Source organism: Cydia splendana, chromosome 12, assembly GCF_910591565.1.
Source record: "Cydia splendana chromosome 12, ilCydSple1.2, whole genome shotgun sequence".
NCBI lineage: Eukaryota > Metazoa > Arthropoda > Insecta > Lepidoptera > Tortricidae > Cydia > Cydia splendana.
In genome coordinates, this window is record NC_085971.1 from 12,419,760 (window position 1) to 12,443,881 (window position 24,122).

The 24,122-nt window shown below is 37.9% G+C and overlaps 5 protein-coding genes across 6 annotated transcripts; 1 reads left to right on the forward strand and 4 right to left on the reverse strand.

The window, feature by feature from the left end:
* Window positions 1–3,384: 3,384 nt before the first annotated feature.
* LOC134795811 (divergent protein kinase domain 1C) lies at window positions 3,385–6,562 on the reverse strand. Of its 2 annotated transcripts, none has more exons than XM_063767744.1 (3): window positions 6,324–6,562; window positions 5,687–5,885; window positions 3,385–4,839 (listed from the first exon to the last, which is right to left on the reverse strand). In XM_063767744.1, exons 2-3 carry the CDS (start codon window positions 5,861–5,863, stop codon window positions 3,796–3,798), a joined length of 1,221 nt encoding a protein of 406 aa, XP_063623814.1. In that variant the 5' UTR covers window positions 5,864–5,885; window positions 6,324–6,562; the 3' UTR covers window positions 3,385–3,795. The 2 variants fall into 2 exon arrangements, with proteins under 2 accessions (XP_063623814.1, XP_063623813.1); XM_063767743.1 differs by having other exon boundaries at window positions 6,317–6,415.
* A 2,169-nt stretch (window positions 6,563–8,731) lies between these two features.
* On the reverse strand, window positions 8,732–11,772 carry LOC134795492 (SRSF protein kinase 3). The gene has a single exon (XM_063767344.1). It carries the CDS (start codon window positions 11,645–11,647, stop codon window positions 9,722–9,724), a length of 1,926 nt encoding a protein of 641 aa, XP_063623414.1. The 5' UTR covers window positions 11,648–11,772; the 3' UTR covers window positions 8,732–9,721.
* Window positions 11,773–14,393: 2,621 nt separating this feature from the next.
* Window positions 14,394–16,557, reverse strand: LOC134795898 (uncharacterized). Its single transcript, XM_063767828.1, has one exon. It carries the CDS (start codon window positions 16,398–16,400, stop codon window positions 14,394–14,396), a length of 2,007 nt encoding a protein of 668 aa, XP_063623898.1. The 5' UTR covers window positions 16,401–16,557.
* An 861-nt stretch (window positions 16,558–17,418) lies between these two features.
* On the reverse strand, window positions 17,419–19,448 carry LOC134795899 (uncharacterized). The gene has a single exon (XM_063767829.1). It carries the CDS (start codon window positions 19,446–19,448, stop codon window positions 17,448–17,450), a length of 2,001 nt encoding a protein of 666 aa, XP_063623899.1. The 3' UTR covers window positions 17,419–17,447.
* Window positions 19,449–20,507: 1,059 nt separating this feature from the next.
* LOC134795520 (DNA replication factor Cdt1) lies at window positions 20,508–23,870 on the forward strand. Its single transcript, XM_063767401.1, has 3 exons — window positions 20,508–21,161; window positions 21,267–21,402; window positions 21,998–23,870. Exons 1-3 carry the CDS (start codon window positions 20,632–20,634, stop codon window positions 23,162–23,164), a joined length of 1,833 nt encoding a protein of 610 aa, XP_063623471.1. The 5' UTR covers window positions 20,508–20,631; the 3' UTR covers window positions 23,165–23,870.
* Window positions 23,871–24,122: the final 252 nt, after the last annotated feature.

The following is a 24,122-nucleotide window of genomic DNA, read 5'->3' on the forward strand; positions in this document are numbered from 1 at the left end:
CAATATCAATAGTTTCTTAGGGATCAATATACGGCAATGTACTAAAAAGCCACAAAAAAGAAAACTTTCCATGCATTTGTAGGATGACGGAAAAAAATCAAACCATTACAACTTGTTTCATTTTGCCCATTGGACATTTATTTCAATAATATACCCATATACTTACTGTTGTGTTGTGACTAGAACTTACATTTAAAATGTCCCTAAGACTGAATGATATGACTGTAACTAGATTTTGGAAATGCCTAAATATTTAAAATTATTGTGCCCTAATTCATTAATCTAAGAAAGTCTAGAACTTATTGTCAATGCTAGAACTACTGATCAAAGTTTTAACTACGTTGGAATTTTAGGATAATCAGGAAGTTAATAGTGTTAACCTCTAAAAAAACCGGCCAAGTGCGAGTCGGACTCGCGCACGAAGGGTTCCGTACCATTACACAAAAAACGGTAAAAAAATAACGTTTGTTGTATGGGAGCCCCAATTTATTTTATTCAACAGAAATACATGAAACAGTCAAAATTTCAACAGACGGACAGAGGAGTCTTAGTAATAGGGCCCCGTTTTTACCCTTTGGGTACGGAACCCTAAAAACAATGTTCACGTTCATCACATACCATAGATAGGTAGATATCTATCACATACCTATACTTACATGATATAAATTATGTTACTTCGTTAAATCGCCCGTTATACTTTGAAACTTTATGATGTGACAACGTTACCTAGTTGATAAGTTTTTTTACTGGAGATAAACACTATTAGTATTAAATCCCTGGTAAGAGTGAGCATTTTTATCTATTTACATTTAAATAGTGCAGATTGTATACTCTATGATACCTATAGTTCGCGCACGAGATCCGAGGAAATGCAAGATTCTCCGCTCTTGCCGTCTTCGCCGTCACACCAGTCCGACTAGTCTATACTCTAAATCATAATTAGATTCCAAAAAAAGCAAGACAATGTTGCCACTTTTTACTAGCGCGTCTTGTATTTATGTAAAAATAAGTAAATAATAGTACATTATTGTCGAGGCTCGGAAGTAGCTACTTGCAGGCTGAGGATTCGTTTTAAACGGACGACCTTGGGAGTCCGTTTAATTGAATCCGAAGCCAGCAAGTAGCCTTCCAGCCGAGTCATATATAGTGCTTTTCTCGAAAATGGTGCAACAAATATAAATATCATAGAAATATTTTACAAAAGCAACGTTCTTACGTATATATGTGACGTCCCACGGTCAAAGGTACCTTATGGCGGGTATGGAGTTATGCATACCCCAGTAATCTACAATAAATAAGCTATCGATAACACAAAAGATCAACCTTCTAGGTTGCGTAGTTACAGAGATATGATTTTTTGAAAATAATGTTGTGAAATGAGCAACTTTACGATAGAGAAGTTTTAAGTTTAGCCGCCTAAAAAACTATGTTCCTGAAGTAAGTTACATAGTTGACTACAAATAATAATGCCTTATATATCTGAGATTAAAAAAATATTGCGACTTGTTCTGTAATGCAAATAGAAACTTTTGATATCGACTGATTTATGTGTATACTAACCAATCTCTTGAAAATAAAGTTTTATTTCATTTTCACGATTGATTGCAATGAGCTCTCAAGATTTAAATTTTATCTATTAGAAAACGACACTGACAGACAGTTTAAGCAAAAAACAATACCGATTTAGAGGTGAAAATGTATTTTCTGACTTTTTCATATAAAATCACAAAATTGAATATTTTTACTTTTAATGTGACACACAATCAATTTTTCTGAGCACATATGAAAGAAATTCTGTCATTCAAATGAAATAAATCCTAAAACCCCAACTAAATACTATATTTAACCCCTTATGCCACTTTAAACTTACATAACAATAACAGTATTTGCTCCATACATTTACGAAAAGGTACCTTATGGAAATAAATCTAATAATACATCACTACAAAATATCAATCATATTATAGTTTATCTTTTATGAATAGAAAATATTAATTTACATTAAACTGCCCCCAATTTAATTAGTTCTTCGTCATAATAATCTTAAAAAAGACCAATAATTTGTATGTAATGAAAAGGTACCTTGTGGTCAAGTTACATGATGAGGCATGATGATGATGGAACAGTTAGGATAAACTAATAATATTTTGGGGTTAAGATGGTATAAATCGTCTATTTCTTATCAATAATATATTTCGGTTGCTATTGAAGATAAGCGGCATTGAGGTTCAATGACCTCAGATATTCCATAAGGTAATGCGTCGGGTATTGGCATTTTTCAGCAAACCAATGGCTGATTTACTGCATGCGACCAAACCAAATGAAGATTATTCTAGTTAAGAAAGACTTGACGAGAGTAACTTTGGTATAATAGCAGTCTACTTGGATTTGTGATGTCGGTCTATGTACGGTTATAATATTTGCGAGGCGCCCCAACCAGAACTGAAATTATCAAATTAGTTTTGCAGAATGCTAATACAGTTCTCTACCAAACTTCTTTTCCCGTATTGACTAGTTTTTTTGGGAATTTTCAATCTTTTTTCCATAAGGTACCTTTTCTACTAAACTCTGAGACGACATTACTAGGCTTATAACTAACTTATAACAAAAATAAAAACAGGTAAACAAACGTTACGCATTAAGGTTTCAGATCACACAATAAAAAAAAATTGAGCATTTTTTCACCTCTTTACAAAACATTTAATATCTCCGAAACTAGAAACCCTCATAAGGTACCTTTTCCCGTGGAACGTCACATATTTTCACAGAAAAAAGTAGAAACAATTGAAAAAATTAGCTATGCCGCCTTTTTATTTTTTTAATAAAAAAATAGAAGTGTATTTTTCTGCCGAAAATACGCCAACCTATTTGAGACAGCTAAATAGTCGCGGTACTAATTATCTGTTTGGCTGTTTAATGGGCCTGTGCCTTCATTTGATATGGCCATTTTAACTTTTAAAAAGTTTGGAACTCGACAAATAATGGAATTTGTATGCAACATTGCAGTCCCAAAATCGGGACTGCAATGTTTTTAACTTTTTAATTTTTGACTGACAATAAACTACGCGCTTCGCGACCTATTTTTTAAACGGCAAAGTCGACTTTGCCGTCCATTTTTGAGAAAAAGTACTTTTTTAAATCGTAGGCGTAAAATTACCAATAAATAAATTATCTTAGCGTATTTATTTATAAAAAGGAATTTACTTTTTTACAAACAAATTATTGCAGTGGCAACATTTTTTGGAATCTAATTACGATTTAGAGTTTAGTCGCACTAGATATGGATATGGGCGCAGAGGGCCTACCGCGAACCACGTTCGACGAGTTGCCTCCTTGTTACACTTACGTACGAATTTACAAGTGCGACAGAGAGGCAACACATCGAACGTGGTTTGCGGTAGGCCTTCAGAGCGTCACGATTCTACGGACATCGTGCGCGATTTCTTTTAAGACAAATACAATTAGTTGGATGTTTTACTATGTAAGGAAGAACTATTGTTGGCAATCTGGTTAATTTTAGAAGTATGTACCGGAAACATTAGATTAGAATTGACTAGATTAAACATTTTTAAATCTCATTTAAAGGCACATGAGAAAAACATTTTTTTGTTACTTATCAATGAATTCTAAAAGCTAACTATCACAATTTGGTGCAACTTGATTGTCACTCCATGTTTTACTAGTTATGATAGTGTTAAAAACTACTTAAACAATAAGTAACTTTAAAAATTGTGACTAGAAAATCTTAACACCTACATATCTAAGGTAATTATTTATCACAGTGTATTACATTTCTTAAGATAAAGATAAATGAGAGAGCAGTTTGTGAAGTCTGTTCCTAATTTCTTTGGAAGCTGGTGCTCTTGGTGTGCCTGATTCTACGTCAGGGTTGGCGCAGAGCTCCAGCACGTCGATAAGGACGCGAGGAGACCGCGGCCCGAGCAGCAACCCTGGCACCATGACACGACCAGACAACACCCAGCCCAAAAATATCTTCTCACAAACTATCTGCAGGTTATTGTTAGCCACGCCATGCTGACATTTAAACGTCATCAGATTACAAAAAGATCGACAGTCTTTAAAATCACAATCACTGTGCTGCTTGCAATCTGACCCGTCGGCAGTAAGCTTGTTTGTAACACTAACGGGGTGAACATAGTCGAGATCTAGGTATTTGATTTTCTTGAAATCGTTTGTGACTCCAAAATGGTCCATGTTTATATCACAGATGTGAAGCGGCTCTGGCAGTGCATGATCTAAACGCAATAAGAAATCTAGTATCATCACCGACAACTTGACTCTCTTCACCCACTCACTCTTGCTATCATAAAGTGTTATAAGATGCCAGTACCTTGATATTGTATTCAATTTCTGGACAGCATACAGTGAGCCGCATGATCCCTCCAAGTGAGGGAAAATATCAAACTTTTCATACAACAATAAAGCAAGATATTCATTGTCTTGCAATAAATTCCATACATTTTCCATTTCTATTTCCCTATGATGATTCAATGAATAATTAATATATGACATTCTCTTAGCATCAATATGGTTTAAGAAAATATTGAATTTAAGTTTTACATTTGTTACAATCATATTCGTAAAATCTACTTCGGAAGGATAAATCTTTTTACTTGAGTTGTCTAACCAGTGCAGCACATCATAGTTTGATATTTTTCTAGGCAACTTGAACACCACACTGTGGTTGCCATGGATACCTGAGAATACTGCCTCCTTGCCGGTGTGGAAATTGTGACAGGAAATGGAGGATATACCGTCAGGATTACAAAGTTCATCACAAAGGTTTCCAATGGAGGTTCCACTGTGGTAATCAGTACACTGGAAAGGAACACATGCTTGGGTTAATTTGAATTAATACTGTATAAATCTGGGATGATAATACAAAACAGTTTGGCTAACAAAATTTAAACCAAAGGAGTTTCAATTACAATGGCTGAGGTTGAAACAATTATTTATTGTTTATGAAATATATGGGACATTATCTATGAAAAGGGACCTTATTGTCGATGGCCCTTACGCCGCACAGCGTCGCGCGGCATTGTATTTATATCGGAGCATCGTTAAGCCGGGTATTCATTAGGCAACATTTGTTAATCAACTGTTTATGAATTTGATCACCATGTTTTGCAACAAGTTTACCGTAAACACTGTTTCTGAAACTTAGCAGTCCACACTAGTTTAGTTGTTGCTAGGATGTCGCCCGAGGAGGTAGTACTATTTCCATGTTTCTAAACTTGCGTCACACACGTCCACACTCGATGACATCTGTTTATAAACATTTATAAACTGAATGTTTCGTCTTGTTCTCCACCTAGAGTGGGGAACACAGCAACATGTATATGCAACAATATTTCATCATCCTTGTTTATAAACATGTTTACAGAGGTGATGAAACATTGTGCAACCCTGTTTATAAACAGTCATTAAACAGTGTTTATTAACAAAAGTTGCCTAATGAATACCCGGCTTAATGGCGTAAGCGCCATCGACAATAAGGTCCCTTATCATAGATAACATCACATATAAATATAAAGTAAGTTACAAAATAGAATTAAACCCTAGACTAGGCCTGTTTGTTGAAATGTGTGTAAATGTAATTTTATTTGTTATGTTATGTTCAACTTTTGCTAGCCAGACTTTAGTAGTTTTTCAAATAAATACTTACAATATTTTTCACATATTTTTGAGGCTGAATATTAGAGCATGTGAAGCTCCATTTCAATAAAATGGCAAATATTGTAAAACTTGCTAATGATGCAAAACCAACAAGAATTAGTCTTCTTTTAACTAACTTATACAGCTGGGCTAAAATCCAAATCAACAGATGACACAAATTGTTCATTATTAAGTGGAAATCCAGAAACCTGAAAGAAATAAGATTATCAAATTACATTAAAAAATAAATTCATTAAATATCTTGAGTATATAAATCATAGAAAGTTTGGCAACATATCTAAGCAATTTTATTATATTCCTACCAAGACACTACGGTCCTTTCCAAAGAGAATATAACCACTATGTTTTGTCCTTGCAACAAATTATAATAGAGGCTTATTAGTGCTATATTAATAGTGATTGATGTCATATTCAAAATTGGGAAGGAGTAACAGCAGTTTTAATCATTTTTTTATTCAGACTTATTTACAGTCAGGGATACACCGACAAGACAAGGAATGATCTCGTATTCGCGAGACTTGACCATGGACACTGTTATGTTCTGTGATGTTTTCTTGTTGGAAGTTTTAAATACAAGTTATTAAAATTATACGTAACAGTATCTATAATATTTGCATACCACATACTTTCTTAGTCTTTTCTTATTGGATGCATTTTTAAATCAAACTCTCCATTGACAAAGTGCACACCGCAATGCAGTAGACATTTGCGTTTAACGATCTGTTTTGCAAAGTCCAATTAAGTTTTACTAAAAGAACTATTGGGTACACGATGTACAATTCAATGAAGAAACACAAATATAATACAAAATACAAATACAACAATAAATAAACGAAAACCGGGGGACTTCTCCCGGCAATTAATTAATTTTAAACTTCAATTCAAAGTTATGTAAAGTGTCAAATGTGTCAAAACGAGCAGCTGTCAAAAGGATGTCAAAAATAAAGTGTGATCAAAATAATATTGTGCGCAAGTATTCAATGGATGAAATATAAACGTATCTATTTAAGCTTATTTTTTAATAATTGTTGATTTCTCTACTGTTAAGCCATATTACATTAATTATACACTGCGGTCAGAGCCACTGTAAAATCGCAAAATTGTGCTCAGCCTAGTATCATGCTGTATCTCTGCTGAACGCACCTTTTGAACATTCGAATTTCATCAGATATTCTACCCGATATAACGGTTTCATTGCGAGATGAGATTCAAACTCAAACGAGATTCACTAGTTCACCAGTAAATATTATAGGTAAAAATTATATTTGTATACTCTCATTTTAATTATCTTGATCTTTATATACTTAGAGATCAAGAGAAAATATCCGAACGTGCCATTTTACATCGGGACTGCGCGTTGGAGGGTCTGCCATCTTGTGGCCTGAATCCGAAACATAAACATGTACCTACACTACATTGGCAAAGCAAGTGCTACCATATTAACATTCTCGTACTCGTAGTAGGTTCTGCCATCTTGTGGCCTACATCGGAAGCATAAACTTCACATTTACGTCTCGCGTATGGGCCTAAAATCTGACGGCTATTAAGCTGCGCCCAAGCTCAATGCACGCTCCAGCCAGTGTCATTCATAGACTCATAGTAAACCGCTTTTTATTAGCTTAGCCGCAGGCCGGAGCCTGGCCACGACATTGCGTGACTGGCTTCGGCTAAGGCGACATAGATTATAGATGGGAGCGAGACAGCGATCGGACCTTTCGTTCCCACCTATAGTTTTCGCCTTAGCCGAAACCAGTCGCGCAATGTCGTAGCCAGGCCGTTAGCCTTAAGCTTAGGACAGCCGTGATTCCCATCAAGGAATTCCTACTATCCCTATCAATATTGCCTATAAAAGCGAAGGTAACTCTATCTGTTACCTCTTCAGTCTCTTCATGTATAACCACTGAACCGGTTTCGATGAAATTTGGTAGTTCCGGGCCTGGGAAACGACATAGGATAGTAATTAGTGTAATTACATATAAAAAGGGGAGTGGAACTAATTACGCAAATGGGATATAGGAAGTACTTACCTCTATGCATACAAAGTAACGGTCAAAAACTAGTAGGTATGTAGTAATAAATGCTAAAGTAAAACCTGTCTTGTCTGCCTATTACCTCTTCACGCTGAAACCATTTCGATGAAATTTGGTAAGGGCATATTGGAGTTGGAGTCTTGGGAAAGTTAGATTTTATCACAGAAATCAATAATCTAGGCAGACGGATTCGCTGCGGAAGCTAATTTACAGTGTAGGAATAGGTATACCTACTTATAAAACCTAAAGTGCTTAGTACCTTAAGTGTTTAGTACCTAAAGTGTAGAAACCTTACCTATATCTGAGTAACCTTCACATAAAATGTGTGGGAATGATATAAGAATTGAATAGCAACCAGATACAGCTGTAGACAATGCAATGGAACCACAGTATTCATATCTACATCTGTATAACACGCCATACATAGATAAGCTCTCTGGGTGCGTAGTTCGACTCGGATTACAATAACGTTTCCTGCTACACCTTGGAAAAATGTTGAGGCCTGTTATTCCTTACCGCACGACGTTACCAGTATAAAAGTGATCTTTGTACAAATAGATGTTACGAAGATAGAGGTCAAATTATACTAGGAACATTCAGCCAAGATAAAAATTAATGGCTTGTGAAGATGCAGGTTGCTTGCGCAGATAGGTCAAACCTCTATTACTGTGTACAACTCTTTTATTCATTCTGACTACGCCAAGCGTATCACGTGTAAAAGGTACAAAAAAAAATTAAACAGTTCTCAGGGAAATGGGTCTATGCACTTAGAACCGTTTTCCAGAGAACTACAAAGTTACTACTGTGCATCAGGTACACTCAGCTAAATGGAACCCTGGGTTACCACATAGAACCATGTCAAATTGACAAATATTAAGAGATTATTATGATTTCAATTGCAGCATCAATGCACTTCGTTAATGGCCCAGCCCTGGGTTTGATTTGACTGACCATACAAAATAACAATGTTAATATTTTTAATAAATCTACATTAAAACTCATAATAACAAGCTCGTTTTGTCATTTTATTTATGTAAATTTGCAGATATAATTAATACAAATGGTCATGTAAATTGGGATCTATGATAAATAATAACTATAAGCTGGATCAGAGGACACCATATTATACATCCTCCAGAATATCTGCACTCCAGCCAATGTTAAATTTAGATGACTCATCAAAATATAAAAAAGGCAGTCTCGGAGGTGTGGCTTTACAAATACTGTCTTATTCCTAAAGTTTATATTATGAGATTTCTATTGTGATAGTGATAAAACACAAACTTAGACTATTACGTGAACATACTACCGACAGGCTACAGCAGGGGTTCCCAACCTTTTTAGCGTCAGACTCCCATTGGTGAAAGGCTGTTTTCTATATGATTACACTCAATTTGCTTTTATGCTCTTAGGGGGACAGAACTCACAGGTTGGGAACTCCTGGGCTACAGTATGCATGCATGACTTCACATTACACTCCTCAATTTCTAGGTGGATTTAGGTGCTGAACTATGCCAACTAATAAATTCCTAAGATTTATGTGACAAAACCTATATTGTCTACATGTCATACATCACAATTTTTCCTAAAGCTATCTGTACAGTTTGGGTAATTCATGTTACATATTACATTCAATAATGCCAATGAATTTGTTCAGACATGTCACCACTAATAAGTAACCTGTATTATATACATAGCCACTCGCGGGGGACTTGTGTCTCAGCATTATCTCAATAGATGGATACAATTTTGTTTTACAAATTAAGGATTGCTATTAAACAATGAAGTTACAAATTAAATTATTCACAAACAAATCTATAAATAAACTTTGATATTAAAACACTGAATACTTGTAAGTCAACACTACTGATTTAAGGAACCTCAAGGGATTCACTCAGTAACAGAGAGCGAGCAAAATGAGTGTATACAATGAAGTTATACAACAAAATACCAAAGAAACAAAAAGTATGCACTGTGGCATATTATGATCTGGGCTATGTATACACTTTCTTGGCCCTCCTCTTTGCTGGTTTATCAGTCTGCGACAGCTCTTCTGGGTTTGGAGTAGAGTTAACAGATGACTCTTTCTCTTTCTTTTCCTTTTTTTCTTTCTGCTCTGAATTTGCTATTTTTAGCCAAGGGTGTTGAAGGCACTCATATGCAGTGGCGCGCCGATTTGGATCAAAATCTAACATGGGCTTTAAAAAGTCAGCAAACTCCTCTGCGTCAGTGTGGCTCCATTCATACTTCTCTGTGAGGACAGACACAAGACCCCATGGCTTCAGACCTGTTATATTCCTCAGCTCTCCTTTCTTATTGAAGAATACTTTAGAATACTTCCCAGAAGCAGCAATACGCTTAGGAATGTCTCCAAGCAACTCAATGATGTGTGCCAGGTGGTCTTCATCTCTGCTGTAGCCATCGCCTGAGTGAGGCTCAAATAAATAGTCTCCAGTTGCCAGTTCAAAGGCCATACAGGCAGTGCTCCAAATATCTGCGGATGTTCCATACCCCGCACTAAGCAGTACTTCAAGGGAGCGATATTGCCGAGTTTGAATGTCTTCTGTGAAATGCCGGTGCACCCAGCAAGCATTTCCAAGATCAGCAATCTTGACTTCCAGATCACATATATCAAAGGCTGGGTCAGGTTGTTTTTCCAAAGACTTACCCTTAGTGGACTCTGAGTTAAATGAAGGAGGAGTATCAGTCATGTCGCCTTCTGACATTGGGGTGCCAACGTCATCGCCGCAACCGGTCTTACTTCTCACCTGCACTGCATCAGCATCAGTATCGAATGCCTCATCATCTACTTTTTCATAGTCATTGCAGCCGTTAAGGTTAGGTTCATTTAAGTTAGAGTCAGTTTCAGAGCGGGTCGTCTCAATGACACTGGCTTCCTCGGGTGTCTGGGGTGAATCATCATTATCCTGAGACATTGGCGCTGAGTCACTGACTTCAACCTTTTTCTGCTCTTCCATCTCTTCTATTTGTTCCATTTGTTTCTTGAGCAGCATGGATTGGCGCTTTGCCTTCTTTTTTAATTTCTTCTTTTTATTCCTACTCATCTTACCCGTCACTACTTGTTCTTGGAATTCCTTTGGTGCAGTGCTTATCAGTGAATGGGGCAATCTCAAGCCCAAGGAATGTAGCTCAGTAGCTTCAGCTGCTAGCTTGCGAATGTAAGTCTCATCCACACACACTAACACATTTTCAGGTTTTATATCTGTATGAATTATCTTGCACTTAGTATGGAGATAATCCAAGCCTTCTAGCACTTGACGTATAATTGTCTTCACATTATCTCGAGGGATGCCTCTATAATTGGACTTCAGGATAAGCTTCAGTAAGTGGTGGCCTAGGACCTCAAACACCATACACACATGGGTGCCATTGACTCCAGTGATCTTGAAGTCGTTGAGCAGCTGTACGGTCTTGTTCCGCTTAGGATCCGAGGGATCGCTATCGCGAACGGACTTTAATATTTTAATTTCGTCTAGGGCAGTTTCTGTAAAGTGGGGCGCGGATTTCACAACTTTTAACGCTACAAACCGTTTGTCGATAAGATCCCAACAGAGCCATACCGTCGAGAAGTGGCCCCAGCCTAATTTTCTTGTAACGTGGTAGCGGTTAAGAAACAAGTCTCCGATTTTGACAGGATGGTATCCACCCTTGCAGTAGTCGGCGCTGTCCTCCTGCTCCTCGTCGTCGCTGTCGTACTGCTCGTCCTCGTCCTCCTCAATCGTCTCGTTGGAAGAACTGTGCGTGGGCTCTAGTCGATTCTGATTCTGGTTGCGCAGCCCGTTTCCTTGTCCTCCACCACCGTGCTCTTCCTCGCGATTTTTCTTTTTTCCTAATTTATGCCGCTTCTTTTTCGCCTGGATGGCGAGTACCCTTCTATTTACATCTGATTTAGAACTCATTTAGTAAATTAAAACACTTTCGATAACGCCCGATAAATATAAATTTTATCTTTTCATCTCAAATCTTTTTGTTTGAGTATGGCGGCCGGTCGTAGAACAAAATGCGCTCGAACACGAAACCCATTCAATGTTGCTATATAATTTCGTGATAAGTTCAACGAGAACTCTTCTACTGCGCTAGGGCGTATCTTTCCAAAAGCGTGTCATCAGATAAAAACGAACCAATGCTAATGGCTGCAATACAATGGTGTACACAATTTAAAGTACGTTCGAGGAAATAAAACTGAATTTTTTTCGTAGTAAAAAAATAGAATTGTAAATTTAAATTTATAAATTTAATAGGCACATTAGCCTAAGGCCAAGCGCGCACCACGACTTTTTGTCGCGCGATAATTTAGTCGCAGAAATGTAACGTATGTGTTTATATGGCAGTGCGCGCATATGCGACAAAAAAATCGCAGCGATTTTAAAATTGTGATTTGTCACATTTTTCCGCGACTGCTCGCGACGCGATTGTCGCAAAGTGAATTGCAGCATACGGAATTGTATGGCCCCGCGCGCACTGCGATAATAAAATCGCACCCGGACCTCAGTCGGCATATCGCTCTCCAAGCGTCAACATGTCGGAACCTGCTGCTGAAGACGCTAGATGTTGACCATTTAATTATGAAAATAGAAGGAGATCACCTTTGTGGTATAAATACTCAAAGTCATACAGCGATCACATATTAAAGACAACGTTTCATGACAAACGACTGGTACGAAATCCATGTTGAGAATGAACAAACCGCGACTTTTTCATCGCAGTGCGCGCAGTGAATTTTCTGCGATATATTACAGCGCGATTCTAAAATCGTGTCGCAAAAACTAAAATCGTGGTTAAACAGATTGTAGAGACAAATGTGTTAACTTAATAGTGGTAACATTAAACAGATTGTAGAGACAAATGTGTTAACTTAATAGTGGTAACAGACTATCGCACCGCACCAAGGTTATTGTGCGACGCACCCATAAGTAAAAGCGAGAAAGAGATATCGTTTTCTAGCTCTTACTTATCGGTGCGTCGCACAATGACCTTGGTGCGGTGCGATAGTGTGTTACGGCCTTAAGTAGCTAACACACTATCGCACCGCACCAAGGTCATTGTGGGACGCACCCATATGTAAGAGGGAGACAGCGGTGCTCACTTATGGGTGCGGCCACCGTGACCTTGGTGTGGTCCGGTCATAGATATAATATACTTAAAGATTACGTCTAAGCGAGCTGTCACTGTAACCCAAGGCCCCAACGGTGTCTGTTCTCTTTGACGGCGCAGCAACTAGTATCATTTCTCTCTCCTTGCTCTTTTAAAAATGCCGTTTGTCAAAAAAGGACAACCATACTGTTGACAAGGTGGACTTCAAATCAAGGTGTCCCCTTTTTAAGGCCGTAACACACTATCGCACCTCACCAAGGTCATTGTACGACGCACCGATAAGTAAGAGCGAGAAAGAGATATCGCTCTCTCGCTCTACGGCCTTGTAGCTAACACAGCACCGCACCAAGGTCATTGTGGGACGCACCCATAAGTAAGAGGGAGAAAGCGATATCTCTTTCTCCCTCTTACTTATGGGTGCGTCCCACAATGACCTTGGTGCGGTGCGGTAGTGTGTTAGCTACTAAGTGAAACCAGGTTGTGTATGTGTGCGTAAAAACGTATATGTGTGCTCTTTTAGGGATGTGAAAAGTCGATTTTAATCATTTTATATATCGATAATATTGTCAGCCTTGCGTGTCTAACTTCATTGGGAGTGCTTTAGGCCCCATTCGCACGACAGCTTAAAAAGCGTTGCGTTAAAACCCGACGTTGGCGCTTTTTTACCGTTTCCAATATTTGTGTTCATACGAACGCTTAAAAATCACTTGTGAGTCGTACTGTCACGTACGCATCTCAGCAAAGCCATACTTTATTTGCTATTACGACGTATTATTTGAATATAGCTTGAATATTTCAGGAATTTGTAAGCATAAGTTGACATTTTTAAGGTGAAACTAATAATAATCTTGACGATTGACACCAAAAATTGACACTTGACAGCCAACTGACAGCAGCGCCGGCGCTTTTTTAACGCTTGTGAGAACAGATACACGGAGATCCGTATGCTCTATTCAATTTGACGCCAACGCTCAACGCCGAAAATCGAACAGTGCTCGATAAAAAAGCGCCGCGCTTAAAAACCGCCTTCGTGTGAATACATACATGGTTATCCATTTGCGTCATTCAAACGCTTTTTTAACGCGCGTTGAAAAAGCTGCCGTGCGAACGGGGCCTTACAGGCGACGTCAGCTTAGAACAGGAGCGCCGCGGCAATATCTCGCACGTGCGACAGACTAGGTACCGGCCTTTTTATAATTATATTAATTAGAGGGACCGGTAGTTTCGTCTCGCGTGTACTGATACTGTCGCCAAACCAAATTGGTGAATCGGCTTGAAACTCCCAAGTGAGTCCCAAGTAACAATGTTTTATCTTCAAATTTGCGTTTACTGATAGAGCTGATGATGTAGGTAGTTGTGTAGCGTACCGAGAGGCACGCCAACAAGTACAAACAATGCACCATCGTGCCTGTCGCTGTGAATGTCTTACAGTTGATATGACGATGATGTTAATGATAAAGATATGATGCTGATGATGCATGCGGAAAACACAAACAGGAATATGTTATAAGTAATTAGGCATATATATTTATAAAACAAAGATACTTAAAATTACTTTTTACTGATTACAGGCTGGTCTGACGCTAATACAGATACTTTTTTGTCTTTGGCTGGTTTTGGTGGTACCAAAGGAATTTCTTTTAAATATATGTAATTCACAGGTATTAAAACTAGACCACCTAACGTAATAAATAGCCCAGCTACACAGAATGAAACAGTGAATCCAAAGCGTTCTATCAAAGCACCTGCTAATGGTGTGCTGATTAAGCTCCCTATTCCTTGAAATAGCAATATCATGCCTGTGGCATTTGTTAGCTTCTCTAGTCCGTAAAGCTTAACAAGCATTAAAGCCCGGAGACTAACCACACAAGCTACACAAAAGCCATATAAACCACAATATGCATATTGAAAAATCGTATTGAATGAAACATTTGAAACCACGGTACTCACGCCAGCAACACACAATGCAGCAGCTGTTAATTTGATTGGGCAAATTTTAGTAGCTATAAAACCAAAACTGAGTCTGCCCAGACCATTACATCCCCCCAGTGCACTGACAAATAAGCTACAATGCTTTGGATCAATACCAGCTTGTAAGTTTCTTTCTTGTATATATGAATAAGGTACTAAAAAACCTAAATAAATAAGGAATCCACTAGCACAAAATAATTTAAAAGTTCTTAATTTTAGTAATTTGGGGTCCATCATTGTTGCAAGAACTCTCCGAACCGCTGTAGTGAATACGCCGCGACGCTCTTGTAAATCTTGTGCAGCGGCCGCACGGGACACTGCTAGCTGATACTCGAGCCCAGTTTCTTCTTCAGCAACAACTGCGGCCCTACTTTTTTGGTATTCAGGCAAACTTTCTATTTTTCCGTCATAAAATGCGTCATCCCGGTACATAGGCCGTGACTCGGGCACATGTTGCTCCCAAGTACAGAGCCGGCCCCAACAACTCACTTTTTTGGGTTCTTCTTCTGGGACAGTAACTTGCAATTTCTGTTGTTTAGCATCCCCCGCCATGCTAGTTTTAGACATAATAGATTTTACTTGTTGTAAATGACGTTTACTGATACCGCCTTTTGGTGTAATTGCAGTAATCGTTAGTTTGGAGGCATGTGGAGGTCCAGCAGAAGGCCCAGGCTGACTTGATAGAGCTTGAGGTTCGTCACTGTCTTTCAACACAGCAGCAGCTGTGGGATAGTGGTCATTCTTCACTGCAGCGAATAGACGCTCTGCAGCTGTTGGTTTAGTGCCGTCAGATTGAGGCCCTTGAGATGCTGCTGCTGCTGCTGCTACATTGGGCAAATACGTGACTGTACGAGTGGGATGGTCTGTAACTTCAGTTTTTACTACATGTAACGAGAGTAAAGGTCGGTAAGTCATTGAAAGAAAATAAATAATTCCAAACATCCCCGAATGAAGTAAAGTCAATGAACGCCAACCTGCGATATCAACTAATTTTACGTTTATTGGATACCAAACCATAACTCCAACACTGGAGCCAAATGTAGCTATCGCTATTGCTAAAGACCGTTTCTTTTCGAAATAAAAGCCCACGACAAGTCCTGTAGACATATTAATTAGAGCAAGCCCCAAGCCATAAAATACTCCATAGAATAGAATAAGAGGTGCAAAAGTGGCTAAAAAATAAGAAGTGAATAATGAAAGAGAACATATTACTGAACCTGTCATGGCACAGGCTCTAAACCCAAATCGATTTATTAAAGCAGAAACTAAGGGTCCTGCTATTAAATATAAAGCCAGAGCAATCGAGTTGATTAACGATGTCATCGTTTCAGAAATACCGAGATCTAAGGTTATATCTGGACGTATACTGCCAAATGTCATTGATATACCATCCATTAAAAATGTTGTACAGAATGCAGCTGTAACGACGACCCAGCCCCAACCCCCTTCTTCAGGTACAGAAACTTGTGCCTGGATCTCAGTTTCTTCTGTCCCCTCAACACTGCCACGTCTACTTACTCTGCTTGCAACAACAGTAACACTCTTCCGGTTATCGTATGTCTTGGGTGAAATTGGTTTTGGGGGCATTTTGCAGGATAATTATATTTGATGTCATAGAATAAATAAGTAACTTGCTTTACAATTAGGTATTCTGTGTACTTTGATCATGAACAATGTTGAAATACTTAATACATTAATTATTTAGTAAATAATAAGATACACCTACATCACTGCAGACATTATTAAAACGTAGTGATTATATGCTCTTTGACATTATTGTCAAAACGACATAGCGTCATAGCGTGGTATATTCTCTTTGGACATAGCATATATAGAGTAACTTATATCGACATAGGTAGTCAACCACACGTAGTGTTTCATATTATGCTCTTTGTCAACCGCTTATTCAACATTTTATTCAATAGAGTCCGCTAACCGCTAAGTCATACATAGTCGAGCAGTCTGCGCGGAAAGAGAAGAGTCGTAGAATGTATTAGATCGTATCAGGCCTACCGCGAAAAAGGAAAAGCGTAATTTCTTTAACTGCCTCTCTATCACTAGATATTTAGTCTATCGCAAGAGCGATAAAAAGGCAGCGAAATTACGATTTTTGTCTTTCGTGGTAGGCCCTTTGGTGTGATGGACGGCTAAGCAGTATAGAGTGTGAACAATATCGTACTCCGCAGTCCTGTGAGGCGGACTACAAGGTTCCTAGTGTGAATCAATGGTGAGTAGTGAGTAAGTACCTATGGTGACCAGAGGCTAGCTGGGGCCTCTGTTCATGGAGAACTGGGCGTATTAGGTAGCATAACTATCAAACATAGTAGATAGATAACTATAAGTAACTGTACTCTGTCAAGCCATTTCCGTCAGTAGAAAAGAAATGCGGCAAATGTAAAAAATTTAGGAGCGAAGGGTTATCGTCCCATAGAAAAACTGAATTTCGCGCCTCTTTCTGCTAACAAACTTGTTTGCCCGGTTATATATCACTAGATATGAGGGCGTACGGCTTGTGAAAGGATAAATGTGACAACCCCTTAAGTAACTTATACAAAAATCAAATGTTATAATAATAAGTAGATATGTGACATAAATACATTTTATTCATTTAATAATTAATTAAGATGCTTAAAATTACTTTTTGTTATTTACTGGCTGATTTGACCCTTCAGATGGAGATAGGGAGACCAAAACTTTTTCTTTCATAAATACTAAATACATTCGTGCCAACATTAGACCACCTAAGAATAGAGACGCCCCGGATACAATAAAAGCAACTGTGTATCCAAAGTGCTCGCTCAGAACACCAGCTAACGGCGTGCTAATTAAACTCCCTATTCCTTGGAATAATAATAACATTCCTGTTGCGTTTGTTAACTTCTCTAGTCCATAAAGCTTGACAAGCATCAAAGCCCTGCAGCTAATCACACAAGCTACACTAAAGCCGAATAAACTGCAATAGATATACTGAAAATACATATTAAATGATACATGCGACAGCATGGTAATCGCACCGCCAGTACACAATCCAACTACAGATAATTTTATAGGACAAAATTTGATAGCTAATAAACCATAACCCAGTCTTCCTAGACCATTAAATCCTCCTATGGCACTTACAAATAAGCTACAATGCCTTGGGTCAACACCAGCCTGTAAGTTTCTGACTTGTATATATGCGACGGGTACTAAGAAACCTAAGTAAATTAGGAAACCCGCAGCACAAAAGTATCTAAATGTACTTAATTTTAATAAATTGGGGTCCATCATTGTAGCAAGAACTCTCCGAACTGCTGTAGTGAATATGCCGCGACGCTCTTGTAAATCTTGTGCAGCGGCCGTGCGGGACACTGCTAGCTGGTACTCAAGACCAGTTTTTTCTTCATCAACAACGGCGCCCTTACTTTTTTGGTATTCAGGCAAACGTTCCACTTTTCCGTCATAAAATGCATCATCCCGGTACATGGGTCGTGACTCGGGCACGTGTCGCTCCCAGTTACAGAGTCGTCCACAACAACTCACCTTTTTAGGTTCTTTTTCTGGGATATTAACTTGCAATTTCTGTTTTGTGACGTCCATCATGCTATTAGTTTTAGATATTATAGATTTAACTTGTCGTAATTGACGGTTACTGATACCACTTTTTGACGTCATTGCAGTAAGCGTCAGTTTAGAGACTTTAGAGGCATGTGGAGATACAGCTGCTGAAGTCCCTGGCTGGCTTGATAGAATTTGAGATTCTTCATTATTTTCCACAACATCGGCTGCTGTGGGAAACTGATCGTTCTTCACTGCACCGAATAGACGTTCTGAATGTGATGGTTTTGTGATGTCAGGTTGATCTGCTTGAGATGTTGAAGCTGCCACATTCGGCAAATACGTAACTGTACGAGTTGGCTCTTCTGTAACTTCGGCTTTAACTACTTGTAACGAGAGTAAAGGACGAAAAGTCATAGCAAGAAAATAAATTATCCCAAACATTCCCGAATGGAATAAGGTCACCGAGCGCCAACCGGCTAATTTCACTAAATTTGAGTTTATTGGATACCAACTCATAATCCCAACACTAGTACCAAGTGTAGCTATTCCTATTGCTATAGAACGTCTTTTTTCGAAATAAAAGCCCACTACAAGTGCCGTAGACATATTAATTAGAGCAAATCCGACACCACAGAATAAACCATAAAACAGAATAAGCCCACCGACATTGGCTAAAAAATAAGAGATAAATAATGAGAGAGAACATGTTACAGAGCCTGCCATGCAACAAGCTCTAAATCCAAATCGATTTATTAAAGCAGAAACTAAGGGCCCTGCTATTAAATATAAAGCCAGAGCAATCGAGTTGATTAAAGCTGTAATTGTTTCAGAAACATTGAGGTCTACGGTCATATCTGGACGTATACTTCCAAATGTTAATGCTATGCCATCCAGGATAAATGTTACACAAAATGCGGCTGCAACGACCACCCAGCCCCAGCACCCTTCTTCGGGTACATGAACTTGTGCTTGGATCTCAGTTTCGTCTGCAAGTTTTTCTCCTCCAAAACTGACACGTCTATTTGATTTATTTGTAATGACCGTAACACTCTCTCGCTTATCAAATGTCGTTGATAACATTGGTTTAGGAGGCATTTTGCAAGTTGATTAATAGTGGATTAATATCATATAGAACAAATATATTGCTTTAATTGAGTTTGTTCGTGTTCCTTGAACACAAACAATTTGATTTATTATTTAGTAAGATATCTATACGTCATTGCAAACATTACCAAAAGCGTCAAATCCCTTCTTAAACGAAAACTTTTTGGGTTTCAATTTGGTTTTAATAATATCGCACCCATCGATAATATCGAATCGATCGGATCGGAACATGTCGAGCTATTCGACTTAATAATTAATACCTATATACGTGCGTGACCCGTTTTAATTAATTTTAATACTTATTAAATTTTATATTAAAACGGGTTACGTATTTTAAGCCGAAAATTGCTCGACATGTGTCAGCCCATTGTCAGTCCATATAGAGGAGCATCATCGGGGGAACGCGTTGGCGGACCGACGCAGACGCAGTTTTTTGGGTTTCATATTATTTTTCAGATTTGCCGCCTTTTTCTACTGACAAAGTTGCCTTGCCAGAGTATACGTCCCAGAGTCCCAGACTAAAATACAATAAAATAAGGGTTTATTATATCCACCTATCGAGACCTATCGTGTCAACGGGAACAGTAAAACGGTGAAAAATTATACTCTTTTCTCTGTCACTCTCATTCTTGGTTTTCAGTAGAAACCATGTAGAAAATGTCCTGAAAAATAAAAGATCTATTATAATTACGACCTAGGCTATAACATTTTATCACAATCCACAATGACATTCTTGGATTATTACATTTAGGATCGCGATAATAATGAGAAAGCTAAGCCTAATAAACATGTGTTTACCACTTTAAGTGGTGGTGGAAAGTGGTAGTGGATAAAGTAATTAACTAATGATAATTTCCAGCCTAATATAAAAGGATTTGGTTTCATATTTAATCCGAGTATTTAATAGTTCAAAGGAGAGTTCGGACGGATGAGCAAACTTGTGTCTTGTCTTAATATTGGATAGAAAAACTGGCATCTAAAGTCAATGGATAAAATATATTAAAATACATCGTTCATTGTCTATGGTAAAGCTTGACGGTTTGAGTTGTCATTTTGAAGTTGACTGTTCGTTACGGATTTGGAGGGAAAAAGTGCTCTCAGTTATAATTATTTTATTTTATTTTGCCTCAAAATTAATGTCTGGTATCTGATAAGTGTTATTCCTATATATATAATGTCTCAAACTACGCTTACCGCGTTCTACAACAGCAGAAAAAGGCCTGCAGCGGAAGACATCGCATCATCAAAACGCAAGATCCCACATATAGAACGCGTTCTGGAAAGTGAATTAAAGTCTAAAGCAAAGAATATTTTACAAAAAAAAAGTGTAACTACTGTCAAAGATGGAATAAGCCCCACAGAAAGTATCGCCCAGACCCAGAAACATGACTCTCAAGCTACCAAGCTTTCGTCTCCAGTTGTTGAGTTGGGACACATAAGCGCTGGTGATGCATTTGCCAGTAAAGTTAATGCATCTAATATTACTAAAACCACTCAACCCTCCAAATCAGAAATAGTGAGTTCGGCTCGTAAGGAGCTTAGTTTAGGGGATATCAGAAAGAAATTGGCGAGCAGTTCCAGGTTGGCAGAATTGAAAGCATCTGCTGAAAGGCTGAGCAAGGGCATTCAGCAGCTAAAGGATGGCAGCGAAAAGCAAGGCAAACTCAGAGAATTCAAATCGATTGATGTGGAAGTACCATCAAGGTAAATGTCATTAGATTGTCTCTGTTGTAAGCACGCCGTAGCATTTGCGTCATTTACATGAATTAATATTATGATATGTATACTATAATCAATTTTTTCTTTTAGTCCAAGCAAAAGAGCAAGCAAGATTCAAAATGAGTTGATGTCTCCAAAGAAAGAGGTGCTACCTGGTGCTGTACAACAAAGGCCTTTCATATCACCTCGGAAGGTGGTAGTCAGTCCTGTGAAGAGCCCAAGCAAGGTAGTTATTTTTTATATACAATTTAGTGTTAATAATTGTTATTAGTCTTTACTTACTACTGTTTTGCTTTAACAATTGTTTTTCCATTTCTCTTAATTTGTAGGTTAGGTTCACAGTTAAGTAATTGTTAATTACTGTTGATTAAATACACTGGTATCCATTCTAGTAGGATGAATGAAACTTAAATTTTGATATACAATACAAATTGACCTTGGAATGCTTATCCCAAAATAAGAGTGATTATATCCAGATGCTTTAGATATTTTTTTCCTTATTTATTATTTTATACTCTCACTACTCACATTAAGGTGCAGGAAAACATTGTGAGGAATAACCAGGCCTACTTTTCCCTATGGGTTGTTGGGTCTGATGGCATTTAGTAAAAACTAGTGCCTGGGCTAGTTCTTGGGATAAGGCCATGACAGTGACAAACAAGTGGGTGATCCACCTCATGTTGAGCAGCCACTGCTTTGAGAGAACTCGTTGCTAGGCCCTAGCATATTTTTGATTGATTGTTCCAGGGTTTCTTAGGATGCAACAAGCACTGAGATCTTGTAATATGTTAGCAATAAATAGCCATTTGCAAATGTTACAGGTTCCAGCATACATCAGACATGCTGCTCTTGCCAGCAGCTCCTCCAGCCTGCCACTCCCGCACCACTACCGGTTCCTTGCAGAGCTGTTCCGAGGTATGGAGACTGTTGTGTCCCTCCTTTATAACAGGAACGAAAAAATTACTTTCGCCAAATTGAAGCCGTCTGTACAAGACATGCTCAAACGCAACTTTACTGAGAAGCATCTCGCTCAAATTAAGCACTTAGTACCTGACTTTTACAACTTTGAGGTGCAAAAGATTAAGAATTTCACCACCTCATCCCAGAAAGAGGCTTTTGAACTGATCATATCCCCTAACTTTCCCAATGATATTAAGGTAATGAATCCAAGTGTCCTTCTAGAAAGACGTAGATACTTCTTTGATACCTTGCTCCAAGTAGTGAAGAAACATCACACTCAGTATTTATTGAACCTTGATCCCCCTATGGTGATCCCCGACAACAAGCTCACTCGCTGGCATCCTGAATTTGAAATTGAGAAGGTACCAGAAATTGAAAGTGCCAAGCTTCCGGAAATGCCTAATGCTGAAAAATTCTCAACTGCTCAGGATGTACTGTCTAAAGCTAGAGAATTATTCAAATGTAACACGAAAATGGAGAGAGCTTTAGAAAAACTGGCTCAAGCTAAAGCCAGGGGCCTTACTGATCAAGAAAAGGTTGCCACTGGCATCAAGGACCCACCGACACAGAATGCAAGCACTCAAGCCAGCCAGCCGTCAACAAGCGGAGTCACCATACTGAATCCTGCATTAAGGAATCTACCTGCATCATTGCTTGAAAAAGTTAAAGCTAAGCAAGCGGCTAAAGCTCTGGAAGCCATGACCAGGTCGTCAGAGCACGAGCAGAAATACCTCGTCTACAGTCGCTTGCCTGACTTAGCTAGAACCTTGAGAAACATATTTGTCACAGAGAGGAAGAATGTGTTAGCCCTTAACATAATACTCTCTAAATTGGACAGCAGTTTCAAGAGCAAGGTCTCCAGCAATGATTTGCAAAGAGATATAAAAGTACTCACTGAGCAGATTCCAGATTGGATTAAGTTACATGACATCAGAAACACTACTTATTTAAAATTGGACAGAAATGTTGAGCTTAAGAGCATCACCTCCAAACTGGAAGCATTGGCAGATAAGTATAAAAGTGATTAGTTATAAATATTTATTTGACATAGGAATAGATCCTTGAGACTGTTAAGTAAGTGAATGTATTGTTAAGTATGACATTCTACTTTATTTTTAAGATAACTCTATTCAACTTTTAGCCAAATTTATAGTATTCAGTAGTTCGCAAGTTCGCATTCTTAAAAACTAGATTAACACGTATTAAAACGTATTTTATGTCCTATCCTACATCATAACTTGGTAGTTGGTATGTTATATTAATAATTTAATTTGACATTTTGGTTTCACACAAATAGAAATTACTTGACATCATAAAATTAGTCTGTATCTTTAGGTATTTAAGAAAGAGTAAACAAAATCTACCCTCAAATGGCTTCTTAAGCCAGTTGAGGGTAAATTAAAACATTACTTACCTACATGATCAAATGATGTAGGTTAAAGTCAGGTCGTTCAGCGACAGATCCAGGTGGTTTTGTATTTAGTTGGTTAATCAATAAATATTATAACTACCCAAAATGTACAAATTATTTGTTTACTTTTATTTAAGTACCTAAAGATACAGAGTATAGACTTGGTACAAAATAATCTTGATGCAGTTTTGACATAGTAAATCATTGGACATAGCTTTATCTTTATTTTCTGTTTATAATGATTTTTTCAAACACCAACTTATCATGAAATAGAAATTGAGGTGTCACATAAATATACTGCCATCTAAAAATAGTAAATATCAGCAAAAAAATATTCTTGATGCTACTTTTGACTTAGCTTAATCATTGGACATATCTGTATTTATGTTTATTTTATCATGGATGTATTACTTTCGATCCTGAAAGAAGTTGCAATGTAGTTTTCACATGTAGCCATAAGTATTTTTAGTGATTACTCTTACATTTTTCTTACTGTGTGGTATTTTGTTTTACAATTAATAAAAAAAATGATCTTATTCCTTATATTTTATTTCATAACCCGTAATACTAATATC